This window comes from Xenopus laevis, chromosome 3S (genome assembly GCF_017654675.1).
Source record: "Xenopus laevis strain J_2021 chromosome 3S, Xenopus_laevis_v10.1, whole genome shotgun sequence".
Classification (NCBI taxonomy): domain Eukaryota; kingdom Metazoa; phylum Chordata; class Amphibia; order Anura; family Pipidae; genus Xenopus; species Xenopus laevis.
Window position 1 is genome coordinate 21,443,873 of NC_054376.1, and position 19,320 is coordinate 21,463,192.

A 19,320-nucleotide genomic window follows, 5' to 3' on the forward strand; every position below is an offset into this window, starting at 1 on the left:
AGTTTTGATGATGTGCAAATCTCGTGAGAATAAACGAGAGGACGTCACTTGGCGCAGACGTAAACACGCACAGACGTCATAACGCTGCGCAGGCATAACTATGCTGCGTGTAATCACGCAAGGTTTCTCAACACAGGCAAAAACACGCACAGACGTCATAACGCTGCGCGAAATCTCGCGAGATCTCTAAACACGAAAGTCTTTAAAAAACGTGCAAGCAGGAGTGGACATCATTTGCCTTGACAAAGCTTTTTAGCGAAACGCGTTGGCAGAGCCTCTCTTCACAATATTTTTATTTTATTTAATTGTTGCTCAGATCCTTATACTATTTTGATCACTTTGGAAAAAACTTTTTTTTAAAAAAAAACTTTTTTAACTGAATTTGGATACTCATAGTCTGGTCCAGGGAACCACATTCAATTCCTTCATTCTCTGTTATTTATATGGCACTGGTGGATTTGTGTTTTTTTAGATTTTAGCTCTTTAAGAGATAGGGTATGTAATATACGAGACCACAGTCCTCAGTGTACTAATTTCTCCCCGTGTGGGGTCCCAGGGCTTAGAAAATAATAGGCAGCAGTTTCTTTGGGACTTCTCCACCTCTACACTATTTTACTTTTCCTTCCTTGAATGTTGGTCCTGGTTCCTTTTTCTTTAAACTAATTTTACTAATGAATTACCTTGTGATTTTATAATGCACTAGCACCTGCATAAATTAATCATTTTGAACCACACCCAGTCGGCGACTGAAAACATTTGAGCACTTGCACTTTATAACTTATTGGAATTCTGAATCTATCGCTTACAGATTCAGTATATAAACTAACAAGTTGGCACTGGCTATTTTTAATACACAGAAAAAGCAACTCTATGCTTCTCTGAACTTGTTTTGTTAATTGTTTAATATTTATTTAAAACCTATCAAAAGGTTTTAATTAATCAAGCAAGTCCTCTCTATTAGCACAAGCACTTTATAATTATCAACTGATTGGTTTATTATAATATTTAGATAAGTAATTTAATTTATTTGAGAGTACGGGGGCTCTTACTATCACGCCTCCGATCCTCCACGAGGTAACATTTAAACTGAAAGGACTGCCTTCTTTCCTTGACCCCTAAGCTTAGTTTCAAAACAGCTGCTCAGAGTCCACTGAGCATGTGAGTGCTGCAGACACTTTCCAAGATGGTGACCCCCTGTGACAAGTTTGAAGTCCTGGATCATTGCTGCTATTGGGAAGCTGAAACTTTAGGGTGGTGTAATAAGTTCAGTATATAAAATATGGCATTTTAAGCCACATTAATTTTTAAGGTTTAATTCTCCTTCAAATGCTGATAACCACAACGGTTTTGTGAGTCTGTCTTTAAAGGAGAAGTAAACCCCTTATTAGAAAAAAAACCCTACCCCCCTACCCTACATAGAGCCCCCTGCCCCCCCAGCCTAGCTGCTACCCTAACATTTTACTTACCCATTGGTTCAGATTCATGGCATTGGAGTTCATGGGCGCCATCTTCTTATTTGGTCTACATCGGGTCTTCTTCTGATGCGATGCAAGTTGAGCGTAGGAACTGGCCTCACCGGGGATGACTTTGCCGTAATTGGCCAGCTATTTATATTCTCGCCTTTATTACAACTTGGCTTCTCTTGCTCAGTATAAGACATTTCCCATGCTCAGGAGAATATTTCTAAGTATAGCGGTCTATTAAGGTTTTCATTTAACCAGGTCATAATATTCAATATGATATATACTGTATGAATTGGTGATAAGTTTAAAGCATCTCTAATGCCATGTTCTCTGTTTAAGTTAACCAAGGTCACAGATTAAAGAATAAGGAAAGCGTTAATCACTAAAAAGGTACCAGGTAGCTCCACCCACGATTATAATGGCTAACATCAGATGCTTCTCCTCTTTGCCGAAAAATGCACTTGCCCAAGGACTGCCTTGTGGCTACCCTCATTGGTGGAGGAGCACCATTCAGTGGCAGGGCCTGTAATTAGCAATTATATCACTAGGGAGACACTAACACATTGCAAACCCGAGTATTGTTCCTTGTCTCTTGAACCTGCTTTAACTTTAAAGGGAAACTATCTTGAATATGAATGTAATATAAGCTTCAGCATACTTAAATAAGAAACTCACTAAATACAATCAATTGTTTCTGAAATAATCAAGTTTATATTCACTATTCCTCTCTCAGCATCTGTTTCTCCTCATTCTGTCTTCATGCATGAGTGTGGTGTCAGATGAATGAACCAATATATCTTATAGGGGGGGGGGGTCCTTTTGCCTAGAAGATGTATTAGATGTATGGCAGCACAGAAACCAGTGCAATTAGCATTAGAATGTAATAATCAGACCTGTAGCATCAGCTTATATTACAGACAAACCTCATTTTTTGCTTGTAAATTTGGAACAACCCCTAAGCTTAGATCCTCAACAGCTGCTCAGAGCCCACTGAGCATGTGAGTGTCACAGACACTTTCCAAGATGGTAACCCCGTGACAAGTTTGAAGTCCTGGATCATTGCTGCTATTGAGAAGCCATATTCATTTTTTGGGTTTAGTTCTCCTTTAAATACTGAACGGCAAGGTACAAACAGTCACATTTTATGCCCAAAGTGTACCTGACCCCAAGGGAGTAACACTTTACACACCCTAAACAAAGAGCATAGGGTTAAAAGCCTGTCTCTATAGGCTGCACACCATACATCTGCCCAGTGTACAGTTGAGAAGTAGCAAAACTTGGGCATCCCTTTGCACAATCCCTACTTGTGAGCCACAAGCAAATAAAGGGGCACAAAGGAAAGCACGGCATTCTGGGCATTCCACGCTGATGGGTGTGCATAGTGCACCGCCACCAACAATGATTTGCTGCGGACAAAGGAAAAAACCTAATTTGAAGCCTCTCCAATTTGCCTCAGAAGGGGGAAAAAGGGGCAATACTGTATAAATGCTTCAAGGGCACTCTTTGGATCATAAAATGAAGCCCCATGAAAATACCACAAATATGTATAGGTGTAATAGTGCAACAAATGCACCAGCATACATCAGCAATAACAAACTACTCACAAGATTAAAGTAATGTGTTAATTATAATTTATATGAAATAGCATTCAGTGTACTACCTATTTACATCATTGTACATTACACAAGGATCAGTGCAAGTCCCAGGTACATACTCTGTTTATATAGTTACAGTGTCAGGCAAAAAGTGTAGAAGCTGCCCTATAATAACCATAAATAGGTCAGGCCGTAGAATCCTCTCCTCAATTAACCATGAGAGAATAAGTGCTGATGCCTGATAGACCTTTAAACTGGCCCCATAAAGGCTGTAAACGCAATCCTCCAGCTGAATCGATTTGAAGGGCAATCAGTAGGATTTAGCTTACAAAACTGTGTAAATATGATTGTTTAAAATTCTATATTTGGCATAATTTTCCTGGTAGGGAAGCTCCATGATACTCTCTCCGGGTCTGCTTTTTTCCCTGTCCTGCATTGCCATCGTACTCCTACAGAACAAGATGATCCTCAAGGGGGAGATCAGTAGATGGTGCACCAGTTGCTGTTGTCACTTGGCATGAGACCCCCGGTAATAAGCAAAATAAGATCCACAAACCACCAGATTCCCAAACCCCCCAACGTGAGGAGCTTGCCCACCGCTGTGCCCGTGTGACCCAGGCAGAAACGATCGACTCCAAAGCAGCCAAGGAAGAAAGAATACAGGAGGGTAGTGATGAAATAGTGTCCTGTATATCTGGCGAGACAGAGATATGGATGGACATTTATTGGATGCTCCATATATTAAAGGGAATGTCAACCCAAAAAATAACATTTTGCCTAAGAAAAGAATACATAACTCTAAGCAACTTTGCAATATAAATTCATTACAAATGTTCTATGGTTTCAAAGTTATTTGTTTATGTATTGCTGTTGAAAGCAGTGTCTGTCCCTTTCTATTCTCTGTCCTGATGGCTAAGACTTTTGATACAATGTAAGACAAGGCAGCCGATTTTCAGACCTGTCTTTGCTGGGGTAGACTTTTGCAACATTTTTAAAATGTAACAACCAGGAAAGCACTGAAAATCTTTAATTAATGTATATTGGAAAGTTGCTCAGAATTTTTTCTTATAGTATTTTGGGGTTGACAGGGGCGCTTCGCCAATGAGGCGATTTGAGACTGTCGCCTCAGGCGGCAGTGCCCCACTAGGTACCAGGGGCGGAAAAATGCCACTCCTGGTACTTTAAGAGCCGGAAATTCAGCTCTTTTAGTGCAGAGAGCGCAGTTAGGCTCTCTGCGCTGGTGCGCTGGCCCTCTCTACTGCCCTGGTGGACCCCCCCGGACCCCCTCAGGTGCAAAAAGGTAAGCGCACGGGGGAGGGGGGCGGCAGCAACTGCTGCTGCATCGGGTGGCGGAGGGGCCAGGATCGCCCCTGGGGGTTGACTTGCCCTTTAATCATATACACATCATATCATGCATGGTACTTACAAATACAATGCAGAGCCATATCTATCAACTCTATTTTTCATTAATATTTTTCTTCTCCTATGTGTTTTTCTCATGTAACTGGCAGAACAGTTTATGGCCACTTACTTAATACAAGGTTTGTTCCCTCGCAGAAAAGAACGAGGACCGCCACATTCTATCCCATCTAAAGCCCGGCACATCACCTTTGTGTGCTCCACATCACCATACACCTGACCCCCGAACTGCAATTGTAAAAGAACATAAAAGCCGTGACAACACAAGTAGAAGGCTATCTCCCACTGGGGGTCGGTTAACACTAAACTAACTAACGCTAAACTAATAAGCAATTCTCCTGCTCATCACCTTTTTACAGCCGTATCTAAGCTCTTGGTGTGAAGTTCCATTACCCATGTGGTCCACAGGATCATCACACTCAACAAATTCTTCTGGCCTGAGAAAAAATGAACAATAAAAACATATAGGCTGCTGATGAGTCCATGAATTTTACACAAAAAAAAAGTTTTAAAAGGGGGTATAGAGTGGGGAAAGTTTCGTACATAAGCAGATGCAGGAGTGACATTGATGCTGTGGAGATATTATGGGATGTTGGCACAGCAGCTGAAAAGTCAATGTTTTAAAGGACAAGGAAAGGCTTAAATTAAGTAAGCTATATCAGAAAGGTCTATATAAATAGTCCAGTAACCCCTCAAAGTAATACTGCTCGGAGTCCTGTGTCAAAAGAAACACCACATTTCTTTCCTTCTATTGTGTACACATTGGCAGAAGCCTATGACTAAGTGTCCTAGTGACATGAAACACGTTAGGCATAAAATCTATAATTTTTACCTACTATTAGTCTGATCTATGCATCACCCATTTGAGTGCCTTGCTCTAACTTTTGTTTTTGTTCTGTATCAGACTTCCTGTTTTAAGATTAATCTCCAGGGCTAGGGTTTGAGCATGCTCAGTTTGCTCCTCTCTCCCTCTCCACCCCTCCCTGCTGTAATCTGAGCCCAGAGATATGAGTAAACAGGGAGAGACTCAGGCAGGAAGTGATGTCACAGCAAGCTAATATGGCAGCTGCTATCGTAAACAAACAGAGAGATCTTCCAGTGCTGTTTACCCAGGTATGGTAAAGCATTCTGCAGATTAAATATACTATTGTGGCTAATCTATTGCAAATAAACTGCTTCGGTAACTTTCCTTCTCCTTTAAGACTTTTAGAGATGTTGTGTTCCTGACTTGTCAGCTGTTGAAAATGAGATGCAGTGTGGGTGATCAGATATCCCAATTTTTATAATGAGCATTAAAAATCAATGGAACTGCCCATGGACCCTAGAAACTATAATGGTTATTTACAAAGTTGAAGGCAGGGTACAAAGTGCAAATGGGTACAATCCACAATTTTTTTTTTTGTTTGCACACTGCGCTCCAGCCTAAATGATTTCCTCAGGTCTGTGCGATCTTTTACAAAGTGAAGGGACCGCCCAAGTTCTACCCATGGCACTGGACCACTGTTTATGGGGGTGGGGGGCTTTTCTCCTCAGCTCAGCTGGATTTGGAAGCCTGGTGTCAAGCTGGGGGGGTTTATTATAGGGAACCTATTGTGAAAATGAAAATGTAATATAAGCTTAATCTCACTGAAATAAGACACTTTATACAATCAATTAAAAATTCTGTACTGTTTAAGAAATAATAAAGTTAGTGTTCAGAATCTCACTCTCCACAACCTGTCACTCTTCATGCTGAGGTGTGGGTCAGATTTTGATTGACAGGTAGGTCTTATACGTCTTTTAGGGGGGCTCCCTTTCTTAACAGAATAACTAAAATAACCAATAGACCTAACTGTCAATCAAAATCTGACTCCACCTACTGCATGAAGACAGCATTAAGAGAGACAGTTTGCTGCAATGGTACATCATTTTTTATTGATTATATTTAGAAAGTTTCTTATTTTAGAAAGATAAAGCTTATGTTTTTTATTTTCATGATAGAACCCCTTTAAGAGGCTTTATTAAAGGAACTGATTCACCAAAGAAGTAATTCAAATATAGCGTAATGTTGCTCTGCTCTGGTAAAACTGGTGTTTGCTTTAGGAAGACTACTAAAATGGATATAAACAAGCTGCTGTGTAGCCATGGGGGGAGCTATTCAAGTTGGAGAAAAGGCACAGGTTACACAGCAGATAACAGATAAAAACACCATTATATTGGGCAGGCCGTATCTGTTATCTGTTGTGTCTTTTCTCCTTTTTTCCAGCTTGAATGGATGCCCCAGTGGCTACACAGCAGCTTGCTTATATAAACTTTAGTAGTCTTTCTAAAACAAACACACAGCTTTTATGGTGGTGGCAGATGAGAAGATTAGTCTCCCAACAAATCTTCTCTACTGCGGGCGACCAATCTCCCCGAAATGCCTTCCCGCCGGCAAGAATATGAGTCACTTCGGATTTTCAAGTCGCCCGAAGTTTCCTCGTGAAGCAAATTTGGGCAACTTCAGCAATTCATATGCCATCCCACCAGCGATTCATATTCTTGCCGGCGGGAAGGCATTTGGGGAGATTAGTCGCCCACAGTAGAGAAGATTTGTCGCTGGGCGACTAATCTTCCCGTCTGCCACTAGAGTTGCCACCTGGCCGGTAAAAATGATGGTTGATCCCAATGTTATTAATACTGAAAAAAGATAAATATAAAGGAAGGCCGGTATTATTTTCAGGAAAAGGTGGCAACCCTATCTGCCAGCACCCTTACCAGTGCAAGGCAATAGTATATTATATGTCCATTACTTTAAAACAATTTCAGTGTTTAGAGTTACTGTTACTTTAAAAAGCCAACCATAAAGTTGATGCCCTTTATATAAATACTGTGCTGTACATGGGACTAGAGTTGGCAAAAAAAAACCCCACTGTGGCCCTGTAAAAATGCAAAACTTGATTACCTTTGTCAACTCCTCAGCAATGGGCCCCATACACTTCCACTCCCTGTTCTCCTCTTTTGGATGTGGCCCTTAAGGGAAAGGTTAAAGCAAGGGCCACAACAAAAGCTAAAGTCTGCCCCCATCCTCCCCTCAGGACACCGAAGACGAGAGCGACTTCCTAAGGTGAAATGTAAAAATGGGAATTGACTCACAGATAAGAGCACAATACTAGAGGTCCCAGAGGGTCCCTGGGCTCCGGAGCGGCACTAACGTTGATGTCCGGGTAGGTTACAGGGCTGCTGTGATTCTGGGTGGAAATAAGCGAGAAAGTGAGCAGCAGACCCTGTCCGCCCAGCAGCAGGTACCCAAGCGGCGGAATGGGCCACCGCATCTTCACAAAACTAACACGGCCTCCACATCGGCCCGAAAACCATCGTCCGGCTTCTTCCGCCAGTACTCTCAACCAATCATCAACGGCATGACGTCACGGTCGCCTTACAGCATCAAATATGGCATTCGGAGAATACTCCTTCCTAGAGCTCTGAGCCCAGACACAACCGGAGATAGTTTTACGCGCACCAGCACATAAGCCGAAGTTTAGTTTCCATAGCAACGGATACGCTTTCTCCTGACTAATAGGCTTGGGGAAAATATGACCTCAGTTGATACGGAATCAGGGCTGCTAATACGCTGTTATATATATATATATATATATATATATATATATATATATATATATATATATATATATATATATATATATATATATATATATATATATATATATACATATATATATATAATTATAGCGATGATGTTAACAATTATCTCATCTCATTTATCTTTAATATAAAGTTATACAAATGTTGCTAAGATTTTTTCCTGCTCTTGCTTTTCCCTATTCTAGTTCGGATAAAAGAATGACAGCCCCACACGAGACCCATTAGTGGGATTTTGCTGCGCTAGGGACGAAAAAGCGACAGATGGCGCTGCGTCGTAACAGCTACAGATGGACTGAGCGCGCTTGCGCAGTGAGCACGTTGAGGTCCGCGAGTGATCAGCTGAGCCGAGTGGCAGTGTATAGTTTATCTAGAGCCCGGGCAGAGGCGGGAACTTGTGGGAATGCTTGTGTAGTAGTATATGCCGGGAGGGGGAGGCAGAAGAAGGTGTGAGCTAAGGAAAGGAAGTGCAGTGTACGGAAAGATCCCAAGGGACGGGCAGGAGCCTCGGAGTTACGAGGAGTGTGTGTGGGGGATCCTCTGCAAAAAGGGTACAGAGTGGGGATCTCGTCTAATAGACACAGTACAGCAAGGTTTCCGTCTCATAAGGGTTTGGGTTGTGGAATTTAGTTGCAGGGGGTTTACAGGGGCCCCATCTAATTTAGGGTGGTCCTACATAATGATCTGGCGTCTGTGAGACCATTGTGCTGCTTCTTCCTTCAGTGGATATAGAGGAGGGGACACCCCATGGCTACTGGTACTTACTCTTCTCAGCCCTTCTATGTAGGGATCTGCCTGATATCAGCCATCTGCACTCTCATCCAGGGTAAGCCATGCTCTTCTTTTGTTTCATCTTGTATCTGCAACCTGAAAGCTTGGGAACACAGCCAAAACATTCAGTTCAATAAGTAGCAACATCAGTCAAATGTAACCTTTAGTGCAAATCCTTCTTAGCGGCCATGGGTGCAGTTCCTCATAGCAACCAATCAGATCACTGCTTTCATTTTCTCACCTGTGGTAGACTTCCCAAAGCTTATTCCTGATTGGTTGCTGTTGACTGCTTCACTTGTGCTTTTACATTCAGAAATCTGGCCTAAGGTTGATATCAGACCAAAGCATTTTCTCTCGTCCATTAATCTAGTTTACCACACACATACGGATCTTTGACAAATTTGGCCTCCTACATTCTGGGCTAAATCAGGTTGATCTGATCATTTGGCCCATGGGGCCAACAATCCCACCATAATGGGTATCCATGGGGATTTGTTGAAAGAAAAAGATTTTTCCTGATTATGTTGTTAAAAGTGGTGTAGGAAGAAAACTGGGCCCCAAATAAATAACCTCACTCGAGCCCCATATACTCTCAATTCGACACTGTGGAGTCACATGTTGTAGAGCTATTTGGGTAAGAACTGGGCTCAGTGCTTATTTGTTGTTGTTCTGGATACTATTGGAAGAGAAGTAGTTTGTCTGTTGCAATAAAGCGTTGTATAACTTATCTAATCTGTTATGTAGTTATGATATGAGAGGACTTTGCTGCAGGATCCATAGGTTCAAACTTTTATTCTTTAGACTTGCAACATTTCTAGTAGCTGCAGGATCCATAGGTTCAAACTTTTATTCTTTAGACTTGCAACATTTCTAGTAGCTTTCTATGACTTGGGGATGCATGGCAAACTGCCTACCACTAACTGCAAATAAAGTGCATGTGTGTTTATATATTCAGTGTGTGTGTGTGTGTGTGTATATATATATATATATATATATATATATATATATATATATATATATATATATATATATATATATATATATATATATATATATATATATATATATATATATATAATACACAAAAGCTATGAATATCTTGTAAATTATATCCTTATAAACGGTGAGTTCTGATGTCATCAGTTATAAACGGTGAGTTCTGATGTCATTTCTGTCACATGACTCACTGAAATGTGTGTATTATAATAAATAAAGTACCCCCAGTTGTAAAATATGAGGATATTAGAAGTTACCTCGGAGTTCCATGACCTGTATAAAAACACTCGGCCTTTGGCCTCGTGTTTTTATATGGTCATGAAACTCCTCGGTAACTTATAATATCCTTATATTTTACAAGAGGGGGTACTTTATTCACTATATACACTATGGACACATTGAAAACTGATAACACTTGTGATTGGCTGAAAAGACTGTCAGAAATCATTGAGAGACACAGACAAGAGCTTACTAACTTCAAACAAACGAAAGTACGCAAAGTTGCTGAGGATTATAAGCAGAAAAGAGTCTATGGCTGGCTGATGGGCATGAATTCTGATCGATTCCCCAACATTCGCCGGAAACACAAACCCAGAACGCTACAAACTGTGGACAGTTCGGACCAGTCCACCGACTCGGATACCGGTCCTTCTACTCATTCTGAACAGAGCTCTTTTTTAGGGGTCAACACACGGTCCAGGGCGGACAAAACAAAAGGAGAAGGAACCACACCAGGCGGGGGAGACACAAGAATCATAAAAAGCAAACCACCGAGGGGGAGACGAACGTGATCTTCAATCTTATTAGGCATACCCTCTCTCCTGGCGAACTCTCACTCTTAAATAAAGGCTTATCCTTCATTCCATGTAAAACCCCTGAACCAATCGAGATTCTAGGCGATATACATAAATTTCAACGCAAACTCAAGCTACGGGAACACTTCAGATATAAACCAAGTCATCCGGCGCCTCGCTTCAAGCCTGTTAGCAAATTTGAACCACCTAACACACCAGCATCTATCCGTACATTTAGCAACATTGTATCTAAGGAAATGACTACTATTATGCACGACATCAAACCACATCGGAACTTATCCACTGAGGAGAGACAGGCCATCATGACCTTGAAACAAGATAAGGATTTGGTAATACGACCAGCAGATAAGGGAGGGGGCATAGTCCTCTTGAGTTATGAATACTACAAACAAGAACTGCTCAATCAACTCTCTTCAACATCTACCTATCGTGTTCTGCCAGGAGATCCCACACTTATCTTTAAGAGGGAACTGGATTCCAAACTACGCATGGCCTTAACAGCAGGCTGGTTGGACCAGGGGACTTTCCAATACCTAACTTCTGACCACCCAAGGGTGCCTATCATTTACACGCTCCCCAAGATTCACAAATCCCAATCTGCACCCCCCGGCCAATTATATCGGCGGTGGGCTCACTATTCCAACCAATAGCCATCTTTGTGGACTCCTTTCTACAACCACTAGTCATTACCATGCCCTCATACACTCGGGATGCCACCCATGTCATCCAGATCCTCAACGGACTTGGCGCACTTCCAGAACACTGTCTATTAGCCACCATGGATGTCAGTAGCCTTTACACGGTTATACCCCATGAACAGGGACTCGTGGCCTGCAGAGAAGCACTGGAAACACGATCTGATAAGTCTGTTCCAACCGAATTTCTCATTGAACTGCTAGAACTGGCCTTGACCAAGAATTACTTTAGATTCGAAAACACCTTTTATCTGCAGATATCCGGCACAGCAATGGGCAGTGCCCTGGCACCGTCCTATGCGAACCTCTTCATGCTAAGCTATGAACAGGAGTACATCCAAACGAGGGCTGCTGACAGATTGGTTGCGTACCTTCGTTACATTGATGACCTGCTACTAATATGGGACGGAGATGCCACATCGCTCACCAAATTTTTTGACACATTAAACTCCATGGACACAACGATCAGGTTTAAGTTGAAATTTGACGAACAGAGCATATAATTCCTTGATCTATTAATATATAAGACGAGTGATGGCTTAGGGACAAGTCTCTACAGGAAACCGACTGACCGAAATACCACCTTACATGCAGCCAGTGATCACCCACCCTCTACCATCCGGGCGATCCCGTACTCGTAGTTTCTGCGTACTATACGTAACAAGAATGACCCAGAGAAAGCACAGCTGCAACTAAGGGAAACATTCACTAGATTTCTGGACAGAGGCTATAAGGAAGAAATGTTATTCCAACAACTCCAGAAGGCCTTGCATTTCTCACAATCTGATCTGCTCACCAGGAAAACCACGGAAAAATCACCAGCTCCACAGTTGATTTTTACATCCAAATTCTCACATATCTCCAAACATCTCAAACAAAGTATACAAAAGAACTGGCCCATTATTGCTATGGACAATAGCCTTTCTCTTTTTGGGGCTCGTCCTCCCATTTTCGGCAATGGGAAGAATCAAAACCTTAAGGATATCTTGGTTAAAACTGATTTTTTGGATAAATCTCAGGTGTCCCATAATTGGCTGAGTGGACAGCAGAAATTGGGGTGCTATCGGTGCCCAGACTGTACTACATGCAGGTCCCGCCTTGTAGGTAAAGACTTCCCTCACCCACACACGGGTAAGCGTTTTAACATACGATACAGACTCACATGCACCACATCTTTTGTGGTATACATTGTTACATGTCCATGTGGCCTCTACTACGTGGGGAAAGCCACCACTTCACTACGCGACAGGATCGCGAACCATAGATCTGCAATTAGTAAAGCTATTAAAGAGAACTCTGCCAAACAACCAGTGGCGAGACATTTCCTGCAGATGGGACACGGCTTACCTACTTAACGGTGTATGGCAATAGACTTTCAGCCACCTCTGCCACGTGGGGGCAACAGAGACCAGGCTCTTCTCAGGAGGGAAGCAAGATGGATACACCGACTGGACACCGTCACCCCTCGAGGATTAAATGAGACACTACCTTTGGGTTGCTTCATTTGAGCATCCCATATACTATGCTTTTTTTTTTTCTTCTTTTTTCATTTGTATTCATCAAATGTTCAAAAAATTGTGTCCCTTTATGCATACTATGTTCATGTCGTGTTTTGGCTTCAATGAGTTTACAGTATAAGCTGCTCTTTACCTGTACGACTAGGCTTTCTATACACCTAGTACTTTTGCCTTAAGCTTATAGCCTTACTATTTTGAATTGTTGAACCCTATGCCTCCAGCCGCTTCTGGTATATTCTGCTTGTTTTTAACCTTTCTCCCCTTCTACCCTTTTTTCCACACTCTGCCCCGCACATGTCAGATGCTAATAGATCCATGCTTGTTGCGTTTGATGAGTCTGTGATACAGTATTATGTGGGCAGGAGCAGAAGTACCCATCCATTGGAAGGCCCGATAAGTTGGCTTATGACTGGCTCCATGTGTCAAAAAAGACACGAAGTGGAGCGCTTAATCATTTATCCCAAATATGGCAGCCTTACAAATATCTGCTGACGCTATTGTGGCTACCCACATGCTCAGAGATCTGAGCCCGTTTTATCACTCTGTGCCGCACACACTCTCGATATGGTTTGATTTGTTTAGTCAGCCGGTGACAGCGTTGTCCGGTTGCCCCGGCAACCCCCTTCTGCTAACAGACCGGCTGTCAGAGAAAGCGGTTTGGGACACACCTACCGCCACACTGTCTGCCTATTGGACAGTACTGACACTGCAGCGGTCGCCACGGTAACCTTCCTCTGCTTACGGATCGGCGTACGAATGCTCGAGAGCGCTAGGGCGCACACCCACCACTACACTTTCTGATTGGACTGCGCTGACCCCGCAGCGATTTTGACTGGTTTGCGGCTTGGATCCAGGATAGTAGCATTATTCTGACACGGAGGCAATTTCTTCCTTGCTACTCTCTTTCTTTAATCTATTCTCGCAATCTAGTCTCTGGAATAAATACACTTTCATCCGCAAAGAAAATCCTGTGAGTGTCGCTGTTCTTACGAATATATATATATATATATATATATATATATATATATATATATACATATACATATACATATACATATACATATACATATACATATACATATACATATACATATACATATACATATACATATACATATACATATACATATATATATATATATATATATATATATATATATAAAATATTTTTTATTTATTTATTTTTTAGTATTTGTAATTAACATAAGTGGCCTATTTAGCCAGAAGCCATACAGAAACAAAACTAGGGGTTAGCTTGGAGCTGTTGTGGGCTTCGAACATTAATTTAAAAATAATAATAATAATTGCCCCCCACCAGTGCACCTGCATCTGGAGGGAGCTCCCAGTATAAGCGGGCATGTTGGGGCACACGGATGCACATAATGAGCGAAAGCCACAACTTGCACATGACAGAAGCACATTATGCGCATGTGTTATGCACGACATGGGCACTCGCATTGGGAGCTCCTTCCTGATGTGAGTGTCCTAGCGCTAGCAGGGGACATCTTAAAAAAACGAAAAACAAAAAAAAAAACTGTTACCCCAACCGAAGTCCTCACCTTTGGTTGGGGATAATATTTTTGGCTAACAGATGCCCTTTAAACTGGCTGAAATAAACTGCCCACTTCAGTGCAAACCTATTTTTTTTTTATTCCCTGAGGTAGACCATAGTTTGTGATCGAAATGTAACTATTTTTTGTTTGGAATAAATCAATTTGGACAGTTCCTGTTGAGTGTGATGCATAGAGGCACATTTATCAAGGGTCGTATTTCAAATTCATGTGAGTTTTTTTTAAAACTCCCATAAATTCAAAATTCGACCAATTGAAATTTTTCCTACTTGGAAGAATTGAAATGACCCGAAAAACTGAATCAAATTGAATTTGAATACATATATATATATATATCTATATCTATATATATATTCATTCCCCCACAATCACAGCACTCACGTTTAAGTGTCTCTTCTTGGCCTGGGTGCGTATGTCCAAAGTAAACTGTAGTCCTCCAAAGCAGAGACCGCACTCTCAGGGCTTATGAAAATGTAAATTATTTTATTAGAAAGAACTAACGTTTCGGCTGCGTACCAGCCTTTGTCAAAGTCACAAAGGCTGGTACGTGACTTTGACAAAGGCTGGTACGCAGCCGAAACGTTAGTTCTTTCTAATAAAATAATTTACATTTTCATAAGCCCTGAGAGTGCGGTCTCTGCTTTGGAGGAATATATATATATATATATATATATATATATATATATATATATATATATATATATATATATATATATATATATATATATATATATATATATATATATATAATTATAATTATAATATACGTGGCAAACACAACCTCTTGATTAGTCCTTATTTGCTCAACTTTATTGCCTTGTGGTTTGTGAGGATTTATTGCAGATTTCCCCTAAATGCTTCTGCGTTCTGTGTGCTGTTTGTATCTTACTGGAAATAGGTTTCATTGTTTCCTGTAGAGAAAGTAGCAAAATAGCTCCGTGTGCTCCGTGGACTACAATTGTAACTTTTGTTACTTTCCTCTCACGCTGTTAATGATAACAATGAATCTAAGGAAAATCTCTCTATAAAGTTAATGCCCACATTGAGGTGGGCTATATTGGGCTGATAGGGCCCACTATCGGAATGGATTTTTTACCCTGCCCGATCAACACCTGGCCGACTTTCAGCTAGATAGCAATTGGGGACACCCGTCGGATGGCCCCACAAACGGACCAATAAGCTGTTCTGGTTTGTGCCCCATAAACTGTAGTTCTTTTATTAAAGGGGTGGTTCACTTTCAAGTTAACTTTCAGAATAATATAGAATGAACAATTCTAAGCAACTTTTCATTTGGTATTTTTTATTTTTAATCGTTTTTTAATTTATTTGCCTTCTTCTGACTCTTTCCAGCTTTCAAATGGGGGTCACTTACCCCAGCTATAAACAAATGCTCTATAAGGCTACAAATTTATTGTTATTGCTACTTTTCATTACTCATCTTTCTATTCGGTCCCTCTCCTATTCATAGTCCATGCTCTTATTCAAATGCATATTTGCTATGGTAATTTGGACCCTAGCAACCAGATTTATGAAATTGCAAATGGAAGAGCTGCTAAATAAAAAGATAAATAACTCAAAAACTACAAATAATAAAAAATGAAAACCAATTGCAAATTGTCTCTGAATATCACCCTCTACATCATACTAAAAGTTAACTCAAAGGCGAACAACCCCTTTAACCTCATTTACCCCAGCAACAAAAATAACAGCAAGCAGTACATGTCTGATGCTTACTGAAAAAGTGAAGTTGTTGGGATGGAATAAGGACGTGCTAAATCATTTTGTTTTTAAAGAATCAATGGTTATTTTGCTGAAGGGGTAAGGCTGGCCATACATAGGAACATCTGCTCATTTTACAAAGTCGCCAAATGAGCTGATCTCTCCCCGTTTTGCCCACCTTGAGGTGGGCGATATTGAGTTGATCCAATCATGGGCCCTAGGACCCAATGATCGGATCACAATGTCCAGAATATGGGCGGTCGGATCAAGAACCACATCATCGAACCATTGCTTGATCTAACGGGATTTTTAAACTTGCCCAATCCAATCTGGCAGACTTTCGGGCAGATATCGATCAGGGAAGCCTATCGGAGGGCTCCCATACACTACTCAATCAGCTGGCAACTTAATCCGTCAGCATGTTATATCTACTCATGTATGGGGACCTTTATATTTCAGATAACTCACCATTTGGACGAATATGAACCCTGCAAAAAAGTGCTACCAGAACCTGGCTACCAGAACCTGGCTAAAACACAGAGGAAGAGCTAAAAGGAAGCTCACACAAAAGGAAAAAGGAGGGGAAATAATATACTGATTAGGGAAAAAGTTACACAAGAACATAAAGGAGTAGGTAGTCGGAGGATACCCGTCCCTTTTAAATTCATTGTATTCAACTGTTCTACGTTGTAGTATGTACAGCAGCACTATGAACCGCACTACACACACTGGAAAAAAACTGAAGCTGGAATGCTGGTTATGGGTGTTGTAGTTCAAGAACATCTGATGGTATAAGGTTTCAAAGCACTGATCTAAAGGCTGGTTTGTTGCTCTGGCTGCAGTGGTATGGTTGAGGTTTCTGGGAAGTGACAGTCATGGGGTGCTTATGCACATTACAGCATTCATGCACCAACTGACCTCTTCTGTCTGACACTGAAATGTCTCTGTCATATTGCACAATGCTGTATTTTCACACTTGTCATTAGTAACGCCATATAAACATAAGGAATGGCATATGCTCTCTATATGTACCCCCCTACTGTTAGTTATAAAGATATTCGATGTCACTGAGTTGTTCAGTGACCATATAAAGGCACAAGGCTACAGGCTGAGTTATCACTCGTGTATTATAAGGAATAATGTGCCCCCTACTGTAAATGATAAGGATATTAGAAGTCACTGAGGGGTTCTGTGACCATATAAAGGCACAAGGCTGCAGGCTGAGTTATACAGAGAACTCTTGAGAATCACTTGTTTATTACACGGGATAATGTACCCCCTACTGTAAATGAAAAGAGGGGGGGGTTCTGCGCCAATATAAAGGCACAAGGCTGCAGGCTGAGTTATACAGGGAACTCGGTTATTATAAGGATATTAGAAGTCACCGAAGGGTTCTGTAACTATATAGAAGCACAAGGCTGCAAGCATATCCTTTTGTAATCTTCATTAGAAGTTCTAGGCATACCTAGGCAAGCAGAAAGCAATCATCCCTTTCTCATGTTAATTGTAAGGGGTCCGTTTACTAAAGTGCGGTAAATCTGACTTTAAGTTTCCGCATGTTATCGCTGAGAATATTTTTACGCCAGAATATTCGCAGCGACTAAGTTTACTAAACAGCGATGCGCTCAGAAGTCATTGCGATCACTTGCGGTAACTACGTTAAGGAACCAGCTTACGTTAGCGGTAATTTTAGCGAGTTGCGAATTTTCTGGCGAAAAATTACGTTTTTGCGAATATTTATGCTATAAAATAGTCTTGTTTTATGGCGGTTATTATGGCAATTTTTACTGTGACATTTATGGCCAGAAATGCATCTTCAAAACTTATAAACTTTATTGACTGATGATTATACCATCCAACAACATCACCAGAGTAATACCAATCAAACATGTCTGCATCATATAAACTCTTCTGCCAATAGAATCATAGGAAATGATACCAGTCAATCTCTTTGCTTCATAGAAATGCACAGTTTAATGTAGCCAATCCCAATGAAACCAAAAAGTGTAGAGGCTGACGAATCCTTGGACTGTGATGCCACTGCCAATAATACGACTCTGAGCTGAAACTGCTGCTGTTGCACCAGATAGAAGCAGAAGCCAAAACATCCTGTCAGCAATAGCTACAGATCTCTCTCCTGTCAGCAAAGAATGATGGGTAAAAAAAAAACATTATTATGGGATATTTCCTGCCCCTTGAGAATTTTCTGGCAGAAAAAATACTTTTACGCCACTTCATATGTGGCGGTAAAAGTTTGCGAATATTCTGGCGTTAATTTTGTCTTTAGCACATTTCGCTGTTTAGTAAACCATGCGTTAATGTGTACGTAGCGTTATTTTCAGCAAATGCGATAACTGGCGAACAATTATTCTTGCGCAAGAAAATTCGCAAATTTATATTTACCGCAGGTTAGTAAACTGGCGATAACATATTTGGCGAAAATTCTGTCTATATATTGTGCGAATATTTTTAACGCACTTTAGTAAACGGACCCCTAAGTTTGTTAAAAGAAGTGGGAGTATGTGTGAAGCTGCCCAAGGACACATTTGGAGCCCAGTGCCTTGGGTTTTATTATCTATAGCAATAATGAAAGCACTAAACACTTTGTCTTCTGTCAATTTAAAGGTCGGGAAGGCGAGCAAAACATTCACCAGATTGCTCTGCCCGTGCACAGCGGGAGCACAACTCCACAGAACAACGCTACTTCCCAATATTGAACTTGAAATTGCCATGTTGCCTTGTTTATCTGGCCATACACAATAATATCTTTGCCCAGTTTGGGTACCCACATTCTGGGCCAATCAGGCTGATCCAATCATTTGGACTCCAGGTCAATGATTGGATCATAATGGAGGCCTTTGCAAGAAGGCATCTGTATCAACGCACCAGTGCTTTCCCTGCTAACTTAAAAAAACCTGACTATAGATATCTGCCCAATTTTAGGCCATTGGGAAGGGCCCATACATGGGCTGATAAGCTACTGACTCGGTCTCTGTCCAGTCCAGTTTTACTCTAGAGCAGGGGTCCCCAACCGTTTTTTACCCATATTGAAATGTAAAAATAGTTGGAGAGCAACATATGCATAAACAAAGTTCCAGGGGGTGGCAAATAAGAGCTTTGATTGGCTATTTGGTATCC

The 19,320-nt window shown here is 41.1% G+C and overlaps 2 protein-coding genes across 2 annotated transcripts in view; one reads left to right on the forward strand and one right to left on the reverse strand.

The window, feature by feature from the left end:
- Positions 1–3,077: 3,077 nt before the first annotated feature.
- tm2d2.S (TM2 domain containing 2 S homeolog) lies at positions 3,078–7,874 on the reverse strand. The gene is made up of 4 exons (XM_018255003.2): positions 7,592–7,874; positions 4,827–4,914; positions 4,590–4,705; positions 3,078–3,752 (listed from the first exon to the last, which is right to left on the reverse strand). The coding sequence occupies exons 1-4, from the start codon at positions 7,768–7,770 to the stop codon at positions 3,539–3,541; spliced, it is 597 nt and encodes a 198-aa protein (XP_018110492.1). The 5' UTR covers positions 7,771–7,874; the 3' UTR covers positions 3,078–3,538.
- A 536-nt stretch (positions 7,875–8,410) lies between these two features.
- Positions 8,411–19,320, forward strand: part of adam9.S (ADAM metallopeptidase domain 9 S homeolog) — a 60,558-nt gene continuing 49,648 nt past the window's right edge. Inside the window, exon 1 of the mRNA XM_018255004.2 lies at positions 8,411–8,924. Coding sequence (XP_018110493.1) covers positions 8,846–8,924 — 79 coding nt within the window. The 5' untranslated portion in view covers positions 8,411–8,845. The remainder of the gene's footprint in view (positions 8,925–19,320) is intronic.

Coding starts and splice junctions, on each gene's coding strand:
- tm2d2.S (XM_018255003.2), bottom strand. CDS start 7,770: ATGCGGTGGCCCATTCCGCCGCTTGGGTACCTGCTGCTGGGCGGACAG. Junction 4,915..7,591: donor CTAGTATTGTGCTCTTATCT/GTGAGTCAATTC, acceptor ATTTTTTCTCAG/GCCAGAAGAATTTGTTGAGT. Junction 3,753..4,589: donor GGGAACAAACCTTGTATTAA/GTAAGTGGCCAT, acceptor CTGTCTCGCCAG/ATATACAGGACACTATTTCA.